The sequence below is a fragment of the Vigna unguiculata genome, chromosome 2 (assembly GCF_037176805.1).
Source record: "Vigna unguiculata cultivar grain cowpea cultivar isolate G323 ecotype 2 chromosome 2, ASM3717680v1, whole genome shotgun sequence".
NCBI lineage: Eukaryota > Viridiplantae > Streptophyta > Magnoliopsida > Fabales > Fabaceae > Vigna > Vigna unguiculata.
In genome coordinates this window covers 36,148,919-36,163,429 of record NC_140793.1, presented here as the reverse complement: position 1 = coordinate 36,163,429, position 14,511 = coordinate 36,148,919, and the positions used below count along the sequence as shown (strand labels likewise).

The window sequence follows — 14,511 nt, the reverse complement described above, 5'->3', positions numbered from 1 at the left end:
GAGAAAACAATTTTTGAATAAATATCAATGCAAAGTGTACCTTCACAGCAGTTCTCAAAGTGTAAAATGACTATTTGTTTCATATTTTTAATTTTTAATTTTTAATGGGATTTTTAAAGTGCATCATCCCATGATGATACTGTACCCTATGATCATGAATGGCAAAGAAAAGGATGGTAGTTCAAACTTCAGATCCCATTTATTTCAAAGCTGAATATAATTAATTTTGGCACAATTGGTATACAATTCATTTAGATGTGTATTTAAATTAATTTCAATCGTAACAAATTTACATTAAGCAAATGTTTTTTACTAAAAACATACTCACTGCATTTTTGTCTGAGTATACCAATAAATACAATAATTTTTCATTCATATTATAAAAATATTTATAAGATTTTTTACTTTTATATCGCAATAATGTATATATGTAACTTAATTAAATAACTTATTAAAGTTAGATAAAGTGTAAAATTATAAATGACAAAAAATAATATTATTTTGAACTATAGAACTGAAAATTAAATCAAAACAATGTTTTCTAAATTAATGCAACCCTTAAAAACTATATTTTCTGTACAATGAAATCTTATTCAGTTTTTGCTTTTAGACAAATTTCTCTGTATTGTAAAAAAATTTGAGTATATACATTACTAAATGTTCTATCCGATGAAATCTTATTCAGTTTTGATATTGAACAAATTTCTCTATTAAGAAAAATTAAGTTCCCCACGTGTTAAAACTAATTTTTGTATAAATTAATTTGTAAAATTATTTTATACGGTTTTTCTAAATCTATATTTTTAATTTATGTAAAATCTACTTTTAATTTATTAAAGAGTTGACCTTTTTTCATATTTTTCTCTGTTAGAAGTAATCATATAAAACTTTATCTAAACATACAATAAGTGTCTGCAATACACATGCAAAAAAGTGAAGTGAGAAAACCTGAACTAACTCGATCAAACTCATAAAAAAACCTATATACCAACTTTTAGGGAATGTTTAGTAGACAAAAAATATTGTTTCCAAATGTAATGTTAGGGTCGAGAAAACAGATATACCTAAAATACAATGGTTCAAGCATGCACTTCATGCGCCCTATATTTTATCTAGTTACATGATGAATTGGGGTCTATGCTACAAATTCATCAAAAAAAGCTAACAATAAATCTCACGAGATTTCTCTTTTGTTAGAAAGAAGACATACCCAACAAAGTGCTGCGCCACAGCTAAAATTATTGTTCTCATATATAAACAATGTACATGTAACCTATTATTTTCTCTCCACGCCAGTATTTGACAAAGCCGCATTACTAGCTGCTTTTAAAGGTGGCCTATTAATCTTCTCAAGTAATCTACTAAATACTAATTTGACTGGTATGCAAGCCACAGTAGTGAGCTCAGGAACCTCTGGTTTAATCAACCTATTTGTTTGATAAAAACTTCTATCATGTAATTGATTTTTACCAAGATTACTTTCAACAGATAATGAGGACAGAGTTCTAGTTTTCTGACTTGATGATGACAAGCTCACTTTCTTTGGCATCTTTTTTGTGGACTTCTTATCTACCGAGAGTGCAGGACCGTTGAGGCCACTCTTCCTGGAAAGGTTTGCCTTATGACTGGAACTTCCATCGTTTAATTTCTTATATTCAACATTTCTTTCTTGATCTATGGAAAAATCTGCATCACTCTCAACATCATAAGATGACAATACATGGGGGCGAGGAACCCGAAAATTTGCTGTTCTCCTTGCAGTTCTCCAAGCGGGTGGAAGTACACTACTTCCCTCAAAGCCAATCCCCTCGCTGCTAAAGTCATCAATTACAGAAAAAAGACTATCGGATGAACCATCCTTAAGGGTCTCAATTTGGATTGGGTGCCCTATTATTGACTTCCCATCTAGCTCACTTGTGATAGAAACAATGGGGACAGGCGCTTTCCTATAGCTTGCTTGAACCTTCAAGTCTACATCAACCAGCATCGACCTCCTTCCATCAAAATTATAACGATCACCATTTAACGGACCAGACCCTTTACTTTCCCAATATCCTTTAAGAGCAGCCTGATCTTCCCAAGCCCATTCATCCCATTCAACACCATGACCAATTTTATTTTTACCTTTTCCTAGTGCTTTGGAAGTTGGAGAATATTCGTCTTCAAACCCAAACTTCTGATCTGTGTCATCAAAAACATCACTAATACCATTCACATAGTAATGCAAACTCGGATCCAATCTCCTGTGATTTAAACCACTTCTCGGTCCTTCAACATCTGCTCCATAAAAAACAACACCTCTCCCATCAGGAGTACCAACAGACCTCTTCACAAGATTACGATTATTCCTTTTTCTTTTTAATTTCCATTTGGATACTGCTTCGCTACCTGATATATGCTCACGAGGATAGATGTGAGGAATGTTGCGAGAAGTTGTCAACTCATCAAGTTCCTCGCAACTAGTGCTTTCTTGTTCTTCAGTGTCATGAAAAGTTTCTGTGGTTACAATAACATCAGAACAGTGAAAAAGAATATTTGAAACAACTTAAAAAAGTTATCCTCTTTCTCTCATTCTGTGTGTGTGTGTGTGTGAAAAAGGTAGGTAGTGCCACAACATAACAGAAACCATGTTGACTTCCAATCTGACATGTATAATTGGGTTAGCTTTAATACATAATCCACAATAAATAATGTCAGTTTATTTAAGGACTGGATTGCTTGATTGAGCTTATGTGTTTGTATTATATTGCTTTATGGTATGCTTCCAGCTACATACTTTGTTTCTGTATCTATAATCCTTTTTTTCTTGATTTAAGAATGGAAGAGAATAGAAATTTGCCAAACAGAGCATCTTCACCGGCTGGTTAACTTGAAGAAGAAAAGATGGGGATATCTAAACATACCTGAAAGTGTAATCATCTCGTCATCTTTGTCAAGTTCCATTTCAGAGGAATCTGAATCAGCATTAGCAGAACCAGTTTCAAAAGAATCAGATTCAACAACATCCATAAAAGCAGATTCACTCTCATCAGCCAAAGAACTGCAATAAGCATAATCCCCTCCAAGTTGGGAAGCTGACATTGCAACATTGGCAGGAATCTCCTTGTACTCCAGAGAATCACTAGATTCGGTAGGAAAATAAATAAACTTGCTCCTCTTTGATCGGTGTGCTACACCTACTTGCTCCAGTCCTGAAAACAAAGCAATACCCACTTATATTACATATCTCTCGCTCCATCCAACATCTACTTTTTATTTTGTCTAAATAGTTTTACCATTGGCCTGAACTGAACTTCCTATGCAAAGACCCATCACTGGTTAGCCTCAGGGTGCTACAATCAGCTATTAGTTTACAATCAACATTATGTCATCAGAGGATGAGAGCTGACCTCTCAAAGGAAATTTTGAGCTCAATCATCTTCATAGGATGTAGCATGTGACTTTGTTTTTTCATTCTCATTTCTTAATGTTACTGGTTATGGATACATGACTATGCCTTTCTTAACAGTAGTATATCATATAATCTAAATGCAGTCTAGTAAGATAAGAAGCAACACCTATTTTTTCTTGCTTCTTTAACATTTGCCTCTCGAGTTCAAGAGCATGAAGAATAGCATCTTCTCTGCGAGCATATTTCTCTCTTTTCTTTAAGGGCATACCCTGGGCAGACTCTGCCCTTTCAATACATCCATCAAATTCACCGCACCGGAATGTCTTGACACGCTTGGATTTCTCCAAATTGTACCAATCTCTGTTTAAAACAACACCAACCCACAGAAGAAAAATCAGAAAAATAAAACGAAAATACCAATGACAATTGACACAAGCACATTAGATGTCATAAAAACATATGTGGATAACTTTCTCACTCATTCAAACCATTCAACGACCATAGTATATGCATACATATCCTCACAACCAGATATACTTCAACAGAACAGTTTTACTCAACCGATATTGACTTAATTGTCAGTGTCTAAACTAAACTAAGCAGCACCATAATCAATAAAAACATGGAGAAAAATGAAACCAGTTATAAACTTTCGAATTTCAATAAATAAGACTATAACAACATGACAAAATAAAAAGGACTATTACACGCTAGCATCTTCCCTTCCGAGAAGCTTAACGGGAGTTCCTGAACGAGGCGATGTGAGATGAGAAGCAGAAAGGTGATCGGAACCAAGTATTTGACCCGGCCACCACGAACCGTTCCTTCTTCTAACCCACACAATCGATCCAACGTCGCAATCCACAGCACCCAATCCCGAAGTCTCCATCACTCGAACTCTCCCTTTACCTTTCGCTTTCTTTCGCTTCCCCAGTTTTTCTCTCTTTTACTTTCGCTCTCGATCAGACTCAATGCGGAGGCTCAGCCGCCGGCGAAGAGACACGATGAACGGAGGACTCCAGAACCGTCGTGAGTGATAGTCCGATAAGTGCGATGTGAGTTAGGGCACAGGATTCCAATCAGATTTGGGAAATTTCTTTTTTAGGGTTTTCAATTTTGACTTTGATTAATTAAAATTCCACGCCCAAACAAATGTTTGAATCTTCTAGAAGCATTTGGTTTTCATAATAGGATTTGGTTAGCCACATAATGACGTGTGGATAGTGCTGGTGCAATGTTTTGAATTTTCACAAATCAATCGTGACTTTGATTAATTTACTTTGTAAATGTAAATGTGGCACAATATTTTCATGTGAATTTAGATAATTAAAAGGATTTTTTTTATTCTTAATTAATTAAAACAGGTATTTTGTTAGTGTTAAATGAATGTAAACTATTGAAAAAAAATAAGAAACTAATATTTAAAAACTTTAAACATAATTATTTTACTTGAGTGTTTAAAAATGGCCTAGTGATTTATATAACTATATTAGATTGTGTTTTTACTAAATACTCATTAAACTCTAAAAAAATATTAATATTACTCTATAAAATGTTAAAATTACAATTTAATCATTTAATTTACATCTTTTATTTTAACTAAATATAACAGTTAAATAACTACTTTATTATACTATTATATGGATATACTTATATTTGTAAGAATATTTAAATGGTAGTTTAGTTTCAATGTTTATCTTTAATTCATTTTGTTTGATGGATTTTTTTTACATTGAGTTTTTATTTTTTGTAAAAATTATTTAATGTGATTTTCTTTAATTTACGGTTGAAAGTATTATATATCAAAACTTAGGTTTGTCACCAAATTTTTTTTACTTTGGAAAGTTATATGTCAAAATCAGAAGAATTTCAAAATATAATTTACTTTTGAAATTATGTTTTTGGGTTGATTTTAAAAGTAAGACATTCAAGACTAAGTCGTGTCTTATTGTCACACCTTCGTTATGAATAAGTCATTACTACCCCTTACGGTTAAAGTCCTCGAAGCAAACAACGACTTTTGTGTAACTTTAAAGTCGTAAGGATGAAAGACAACTTCCATTAAGATTAAATATTAATTATACACTTAATCAAAGTTGTGGAAAATTTGAACGATTTATACTTAAGCTAAAATCATTTATGTATTCAACAACTTATTCCAAAAGCAAAAACAAGCTTCTAAAATTGTACAAGTTAAATGACATTCCAAAAAATAAATTATATTGAAATCGTGCAATTGTTTGACAATACAAAAAAGTTATTAAAATTCTAAATTTGACGACTTTTTCAAAATTATTAAAATAAAATTTTGTTTACGTGAAATAAAATAAATAACTTGTTAATATAAAAAATTAAAAAGTTTTAAGTTGTACATCTCAAATACCACTTTATCATAAATAATAATAATGTAGTCGTAATATATGACTTTGCATATTATATAAACAAATTTCATGAGTATGATTTTTGTAGGATCTTATTTTATCATCTTAAAACTGATGAAATAGGACACTTCATGATGATATTTAAATAATTTAGTGTATAAAATATATTGATAAAGTCATACAACGGATAGTACTATAAATATATGTATATAATTTATATACTCAAACTAAATCAACAAGCTCTGAACAAAATTAACTAAAACTAAACACTTTGAGACATTCGAACTGATAACTCTTCATCCTGTAAAGGTGTCTCTAAACCTGCAACTTCATCTACTCCTACCGAATAGGTGATCATCGCAAAAGAAATAAATAAACAAACCACACCAGAAAACACAAAAACACACAAAAGGGTAAGGTAGTGTACAAAAGAGTTATCCTACACATGTAAACCATATTATTAACTACTCCAAAGCATGGTTAACATACAAGAATACATATATACACACAAACATTTAACATTGACTCAATCATCCAGATACATGTCATTGATATAGAATTCGTAGGAGGTGTGCACATCTGATGGTTTTCTACAGAGCCAACCTCAAGGGATTATCACTCAACCACATAAATCTTCTTCGTGCCTAAGACCAAAACAATGTAGTGACTAATGCCAATTAGCTCACAAAAAGTGGCGCTCAACGATAAGAACTCTCGCTCAGCGCCACATCAGCTGACAACAAATGGATTTTGTAATTCTAAGTGAACTTGAACCTGATCGATTACTCAGATTGGTATTTATCTCACGTTGAAATGGTTCAAAACAATTTTAAACACAAAAACTCATACCAATTTACTCAATTATTCAAATTCTAAATTTTTGTAGTCTCACAAACCCAAACACAGACAAGAAAAAAAATGAACAAATAATTTATACATACAAATCAAATAAGTCATATTTCCATTATAGACATGTAATAATACCATAACATGGGAAACATTAAATTGATAAATTCTCGAACACATACAAATTTATATTCATTTTTTATAAAAAAATAATTTGTATAGATTATTATTATTATTATATAAATTGTCTTTTTTAATGACAATGATTTTTTTTGTATTGAATTTAAAATTTTCTGTATTTTATATCATTATTTATTTTCAATCTGTACACGTGATGTATATTAATCATTCATAGCATTTTTTATATATATATATTTAATATTCTGATTAAAAAAATAAAAGAATAAAATTATTATTTAGTCTTTTTTTATATTTAATATTTGATTAAGAAATAAATAATATAATTATTTTTAAGTTTGATGAAAATATTTATTTATATTAATATATATATTATGATTATTTATATCTTGTAAACTTATACAGGTATTATTTTAATTTTTCAATTGAAATCTGATTATTATCGCCAAATAAAAAGATAATTTGGTCAATATAGTTTATAACTGTCGTTTCCTAAAACAAATCAAAATAGCTGTTGCAGCCTAATCTCCAAAACCCTAATTTTCATTTTTCAGTACTATATAATTTATCAAAATTTATCTATAATGTTAACTAAGATGACTTTATTTAAAAATGTATGATATAGTTTTTCGCAAAATATGTATATTTTATAATAAATATCGAAAAACTTACAAATTCACGTAATATTATTTATATTAATAAAATTATTTTATAATTTTCTTAAAAATAGCTAGATAACCATTAGTCATATATATAAAATGTTCATCTCATAACAATTAATAATTATGTTGTATTGAAATTGTTGTAATTAGTACTATCATACTTTATGGTGGTAATTTACATCCATTTTTTATTAAGAAAATAATTTTTATAGATTATTATTATTATTATTATTATTATTATATAAATTATTTTTTTTTATGACAATAAATTTTTTCATTGAATTTAAAATTTACTGTATTTTATATTATTATTTATTTTCAATCTGGCTATGTATACTAACTAGTTGGTGCATGCATGGAATTTTTTTATATATTTATATTTAATATTCTGATTAAAAAATAAAAAAAAAATTATTATTCAGTATTTTTTTATATTTAATGCCTTGATTAAGAAATAAATAATATAATTATTTGATGAAAATATTTATTTATATTATTATATATATTATGATTATTTATATTTTGTAAACGTTTATAGATATTATTTTAATTTTTCAATTGAAATCTGATTATTATCCCCAAAATAAATGGACATTTTGGTCAACATAGTTTATAACGGTCGTTTCCTAAAACAAATCAAAATAGCCGTTGCTGTCTAATCTCCAAAACCCTAATTTTCAAATTTTCAGTACTATAAATACAACCTCACTTCAGATAGTTTCCCACTCAAATTTCTTTTTCTCTCTCTCTCTCTCTCTCTGTTCATTTGCCAGCACTGGAACTTTGGCTCTCTCTGTCATTTTGTTTAATCACTGCTATCTCATTTCCTTCGTCTAATAATCTGTTTCTGCAGGATTTTGCTCTGTGCTTTACTTTGTATTGATTTGCGCTGTTCTTTATACTGTTTCCTATTCTTTTCGGTTTTTGTTCTTGTTTTCTTCTCCTAACCATGGATGCAGGATCTTTGAGTTCTTCTGGAACCCTCAAGACCCGATCACGCTATCCTCTTCAAGAACAATTTATTCAAAGAAAGAGTTCCAAAGAAAATGTAAGGAAATTATTGCAAGATTTTTCTCCCTGATTGTAATTTGTGTATAGTTTGCATGATTGTCGGGGCAACATTTTAGATTAGGGTTTCAAATCTAAGTAATTAGAAGTTCTAAACTTGAAATTAGTTTTAATATTTTCAAAAATTTTGAATGGGTAAACTAAAGATGATAAATCTTTATATCTCACTTTGAATTTGTTTATGGAAGAAACCAATTTGATTGTGTTTTTGTTTTGATCATCAGTTGGACAGATTCATACCAAATCGGTCGGCAATGGACTTTGATTATGCTCACTATATGCTTACAGAGGGGAATAAAGGTAAGGAAAATCCAGTTGGGAGTTCTCCATCTCGAGAAGCCTACAGGAAGCAGCTTGCAGAATCCTTAAACATGAATCGGACGCGAATTCTCGCCTTCAAGAATAAGCCACCTGCACCAGTTGACTTAATTCCCCACGAGCTATCCAATCTTGTCCAGGATAATAATAGATCAATCAAGCCCCGGAGATTTATTCCTCAGGTGCACTACTAAATTCCTCAATTTATAATTTTATTTATTCCTCAGTTTGTAAAAGCAAGGATTTTGATCCAAGTGGAGTTGTAATCTCAAGTTGTGGTCCCTTATTTACTAATTATGTGCAAAACCCTTCAATTAACTGGATCCATGTGGGATTTTATTTCAAAATTTGTGTTAATTATAAAATTTGTTGATCTTCATCAGACTTCTGAGAGAACTTTGGATGCTCCGGATCTTGTGGATGACTATTATCTCAATTTGCTGGACTGGGGTAGCGGCAATGTGCTTGCCATAGCACTGGGAAGCACAGTGTACTTGTGGGATGCAACAACTGGTTCTACTTCGGAACTTGTAACAGTTGAAGACGAAGACGGCCCTGTAACATCTGTTAGCTGGGCTCCGGATGGGAGACATATTGCAGTTGGTTTGAACAATTCTGAAGTGCAACTATGGGATACAACTTCAAATAGACAGGTATATCTTGAGCTTATAAGAGCTCTATAATAAACTGTTCATTTATACTTTACTAATAGTGTGTTATTCACTTTTTGCAGTTGAGAACTTTGAGAGGTGGACACAGACAAAGAGTTGGATCTTTGGCATGGAATAACCACGTACTCACAACTGGTGGCATGGATGGTAGAATTATTAACAATGATGTAAGAATCAGATCACATATTGTTGAAACCTATGCTGGGCATGAGCAAGAGGTTTGTGGGTTGAAGTGGTCTGGTTCAGGTTCACAATTAGCCAGTGGGGGGAATGATAATTTACTTTACATCTGGGATAGAGCCACTGCATCGTCTAATTCCACAACACAGTGGCTTCACAGGCTTGATGATCATACATCTGCTGTAAAAGCCCTTGCTTGGTGTCCCTTCCAAGGGAATCTCTTAGCTACAGGTGGAGGCAGTGGTGATCGGTGCATCAAGTTTTGGAATACCCACACAGGTGCATGCTTGAACTCAGTTGACACTGGGTCTCAGGTATGCTCCCTGCTGTGGAACAAGAACGAGAGGGAGTTACTCAGCTCTCATGGTTTCACCCAGAATCAGCTAACCCTTTGGAAATACCCCTCAATGGTCAAGATGGCTGAGCTCAATGGTCATACTTCCCGAGTTCTTTTCATGGCCCAGGTAAATTGATTTATTTTTGGTTTTGTTGAGCATAAATTTGATTACATTGTTGTTTTTTAGGCTATTGCTAATTACTGTTGTGTCTACTAATATCAGAGTCCAGATGGCTGTACAGTAGCATCCGCAGCTGCTGATGAAACATTGAGATTCTGGAATGTGTTTGGAGCACCAGAAGCAGCATCTAAGGCCGCACCCAAAGTCAGAGCTGAGCCATTTTCAAATGTGAATCGCATACGATAAGCACTTGACGGAATTAATTGCACTTATGTACATACCTCCTAAATTTTGTTACGTAATTGCTGGCATCTGGAATAGTTTGTTGTATCTAAGAGAGTGAATAAACAGTGTCAGGCAATTACTTTAGGGGAGAGACAATAATGAAGAGAGTGAGTGTTTGGGGTTTCCATATGTACATTATTGTAACATACAATCAGTGGAAAAAACACTACTTTTCCCCGTGGACGTAGTCACAAACACGTGACGAACCACGTATATCGTTCTTCATGCTCTGTTCTTCTTGTTGTGTGTAATAATAAATAAAAATAGTAACTGAACAATAAAGATAATAATACATATCTGATAGTAATATAAATACAACAGATGACTTATAATAATAATATGAATAGATAACTTAACAAGTAAATACAGAGAAACTAGATGGGTCCAACTAGCACGACTCTCTTGTGTCAAGAGAAGATCTCAACTGATTCGTCCCTGGTAATGTGCTTTTATCCTTAAATACATATCTGATAGACCGAAAGGTTTGTTTTAAAATTGATAAAATCCTACTTGAATGCATGTGTGATGATCACATATGATCTGGTTGTTGTCCTTCAACATACTATGTATTTTTAAGAAATGCGGTTATTGGCGTATGGAAGCAAGTCAGAATAAGTCCAAAAGATATAGTGGATGTTGTGTTGAATGGCAAAAGCATGGCAGCTGTGATAAAAATATTTCTTTGTGTGTATGTCAGGAGGAAATCCCGTTATATGTCCCACATCCTGAATTGTAAATTGTAATTACCTTAAGATGTTTAGACAACCATTTTGTGAGTATTAGTTGTTATTGATCCCAATCTTCTCAGTTAGTTGAAAGAAGCTCTCGCTTAATGCATAATTCCCCTGTTGTTGGTCTATAATCAATCCTTTTGCTTGTAAGCTATGCTGTGAATTGCAATACCTTGAGATCACTATTTAAAAAACCATTTTGTGAAGAGTAGTTGTTATTATTGATGCCAATCTTCTCAGTGTTGAAAGGCGTTCTTGCTTTATGCAGGAAGCTAGTGTGCCTGAACAGGGACCATGCAAAAGAGTCAAAATCTCCGGAAGCCATGGGAAGAAGTGCAAGCAGCAATGTGATGGAAACAAAAATTGATTCTGATATTTCTGTCAAAGAAGAGAAAACGTTGTCTGTGATTCCTTCTGAAAAGGATTTTGCAATACAGTTCTTGTAAGCAATACAGTGGGGATAAAATCTTAGAAAAAATGGATGTTGAGGAAGATTGGCAATGGCCTAAGAGGAAACGAAAAGATGGTCACTTATATTGACTTGGAGGCAACTCGTGAGCATGTCCAGCTTGCATGCAAAAAAGCTGGGTGTGGCTAAGCTGCTTGGTTTTGTTAATAAAATGGACGAACCTACAGTGCAGTGGTCAAAAAGGTTTTATTCACTCTTTTGCTGCATTCACACGCATCCTTTCTATGTTTATATGTAATTATTATTAGAGTCTGCTGGTATACCACTAGGTATGATGAAATTGAGTCAAAGATGGTTCCATTTCTATAGCAATCTGGATACAATGTAAAGAAAGGTAAGCTGCCTTTATTCTTTTGTTTGAGAAAATGTTGAAAATTCTGTTTCCTTTTGTTTTAATTTATCTGCTTTTTAATTGTTGGATGCCGGTGTGGATGTGAATGTGAGATTTATAATGGGTGGGTTGTGTAGCTTTTACATGGAGAACATGCTTTATATAATTAAAAATTTGATGGGAGAGGAAACTGATTGTCATATTCACTTCTATAGAGTTATGTCTTGCATAATAACTGCTGGACCTTGGGACAATTTGAAAATTCCTGATTTTTTGTTTGCTTGAAATGTTGAGAAGGTTTGAGATCCCAGGTATTAAGTTCTAAAAGGACGATTTTGAACCTAGTACATGGAGCGAACACCTATGTATTTTCTTTTTTTGTTTTGTTTAGGAAACAATTAAGATTCAAGGGAACGGTTGTTATGGGCAGAGTTGAATCTGGTTCTGTTCGTGAGAGAGACTCTTTGTTGGTCATGCCAAATAAGGTAGTTCTATTTATTTTCTTTTTGGGTTATTGCGAGCTCTGTCTTTCTTTTCATTATATAATTTTTGTAGCAAACTTTCTAGTTACTTTTTTAACGTTACAGGTAAATATTATATTAGTCTTTCAAAAGACTTTCAAGTTTAACCTTTCACTATTGTAGTGTTTTAATAGTTTTTTTTTTTTTATCAGAAAAATAGTCTCTATCTAATTTATATCAAATTAGTTAAAAAAACCTATAACATCATCTCTGCTTTTGTTATGGTGACGACCTTTGAAAAATTAATATAATATTTTTTAGCCATCAATTTGTTATACAAATTTTGGAAGTAGTTTTTTTTAGAAAATATTATTGAAATGCATATAATTATCTTATTCGTATTTGCATATGAAATGTTTATAAAGTTTACTTCCTCCACCACTGCACCTTTCATTTGTTTTAAAGTTTTCTATTAATATGTATAACCTTTTAAAGTATCAACAATTTGAAATCTAGATTACCATTGTGACATATTCTTTTTAGTTTTACTTTATTCTCAAACAGAAAAAAGCAAAATTCTTCACTTCTACCATAGCTCAGAAACAGTCTCGTAAGAAAAAAAAAACTGAAAGGTTTTACTTTCGTATTAGACTAAGAATACCATCCATGCATGTGCAACAAGACTCACGAAAGAGATCACTTTACACACAAGTACAATATGAGATACAATGATAATGATGATATCCACGTACATATATATACACATAATTAAAACATAAATAAAAAGCAAATATAGCCAAATTGAAAGGAAAGTTGATTCAAATCAGCTGAAAAAACCCAACACACTTCTCAGCACCGTCGTTTTGTCATGTCAACTTAATACGCCTCCTGATCCCCCTGTTCCGGTGACCCAAAAATCACAACATTAAGTGTTTGATTGAGTTTTCAATGATTTAATGTGATGAAACGAAAAGAGTAACAACTCACTTTCTTGGGCGTGACGAATTCTACGAACTTCTTCTTTTTACTCTGTTGAGGGTGATATTGGAGATGTTCCCTCTCCGTTATGTATTTCCTTATATGCTCTCTCACGAACCTTTCGTACAAATACGAAGCTCCTTCGAACTGTGGCAACACCAGCCATGCGACCGTCAATAACTTCACATCGTACCAAATTGGTATCCTGCCATTCTCCATTTTACAGACAAACATTAAAACACTCTTTACTAATTTACACGATAGTTTTTAAAAATAGTTTTTAAAAATATATTAAGAGACACTTAATTAAGCATAAACTCACCAGTCTAGAACAGGTTGAAAAACCATTTCCGCAAGGCTGAGGAAGGAATAAATGATCCAGTAAGCTAGCCATTGTTCGTCATCCAACTTGGACTGGCTCTCTATTGCTACCACTGATGCATACCTATATCATACACAGTAACAATTACCAGAAGAATAATAATGTTTGTAAACAAAGGAAAGTAATTACAGAAGGTGCTGAATTGGTATTGATACTTACAAAGGGTATAACAACGTCACAACCGGTCTGAAAACAAAAAAAACACAAAAAATTATGAATAGTGGTTGAAATATAGATGGAAGAATGACGAGTAAAGAAATATAGCAAAAAAAATACCCAGCAATAGAATGAAGCTGTGTGATCAAGGTCCACAACTTGCCCATGTTTTTGACCTGTGAGATTGTGAGTGAAGAACAAGAAGAAAGATAGGGTGAAACAATGGAGTGAGAAAACGAGAGAAGGAGGATTATAAAATGTGATGATGATGAAGAGAGAGGGGACAAGTATTGGGTTCTGCCTTAAACGTGTGATGCTTAATCTTCCGCCGTCCAAATGGAAAACATTGCATCTAATCCGATGGTGTTAATGGCCTAAATTTTTGCCAAGGTTCTTTGCCCAAAACACAAGCCACGTGGGCTCGCTTTTTAATGCGGCTTAGTGACACGTGTCCACTGCACGCACTTCTTTTTGTTTTTTAATCGTAGATTGTGTTGAGGTTTAGATGACGGTGGAGGAACCGTGGATAAAGGAGTTGCACGCACCTGTCACGTGCTTTCTGTTGGTTGGTTTATTATTATTAGTACTGCTGAAGTTTACAAATA

At 32.5% G+C, this 14,511-nt stretch overlaps 3 protein-coding genes across 3 annotated transcripts; 1 reads left to right on the top strand and 2 right to left on the bottom strand.

The window, feature by feature from the left end:
- Positions 1-964: 964 nt before the first annotated feature.
- LOC114173509 (uncharacterized) lies at positions 965-4,513 on the bottom strand. The gene is made up of 4 exons (XM_028057963.2): positions 4,099-4,513; positions 3,558-3,751; positions 2,904-3,191; positions 965-2,496 (listed from the first exon to the last, which is right to left on the bottom strand). The coding sequence occupies exons 1-4, from the start codon at positions 4,278-4,280 to the stop codon at positions 1,277-1,279; spliced, it is 1,884 nt and encodes a 627-aa protein (XP_027913764.1). The 5' UTR covers positions 4,281-4,513; the 3' UTR covers positions 965-1,276.
- Positions 4,514-8,159: 3,646 nt separating this feature from the next.
- On the top strand, positions 8,160-10,611 carry LOC114173510 (cell division cycle 20.1, cofactor of APC complex-like). The gene is made up of 5 exons (XM_028057964.2): positions 8,160-8,466; positions 8,711-8,986; positions 9,188-9,457; positions 9,538-10,119; positions 10,216-10,611. The coding sequence occupies exons 1-5, from the start codon at positions 8,368-8,370 to the stop codon at positions 10,357-10,359; spliced, it is 1,371 nt and encodes a 456-aa protein (XP_027913765.1). The 5' UTR covers positions 8,160-8,367; the 3' UTR covers positions 10,360-10,611.
- Positions 10,612-13,001: 2,390 nt separating this feature from the next.
- LOC114174073 (HVA22-like protein e) lies at positions 13,002-14,253 on the bottom strand. Its single transcript, XM_028058821.2, has 5 exons — positions 14,027-14,253; positions 13,910-13,936; positions 13,691-13,813; positions 13,378-13,573; positions 13,002-13,287 (listed from the first exon to the last, which is right to left on the bottom strand). Exons 1-5 carry the CDS (start codon positions 14,071-14,073, stop codon positions 13,267-13,269), a joined length of 414 nt encoding a protein of 137 aa, XP_027914622.1. The 5' UTR covers positions 14,074-14,253; the 3' UTR covers positions 13,002-13,266.
- Positions 14,254-14,511: the final 258 nt, after the last annotated feature.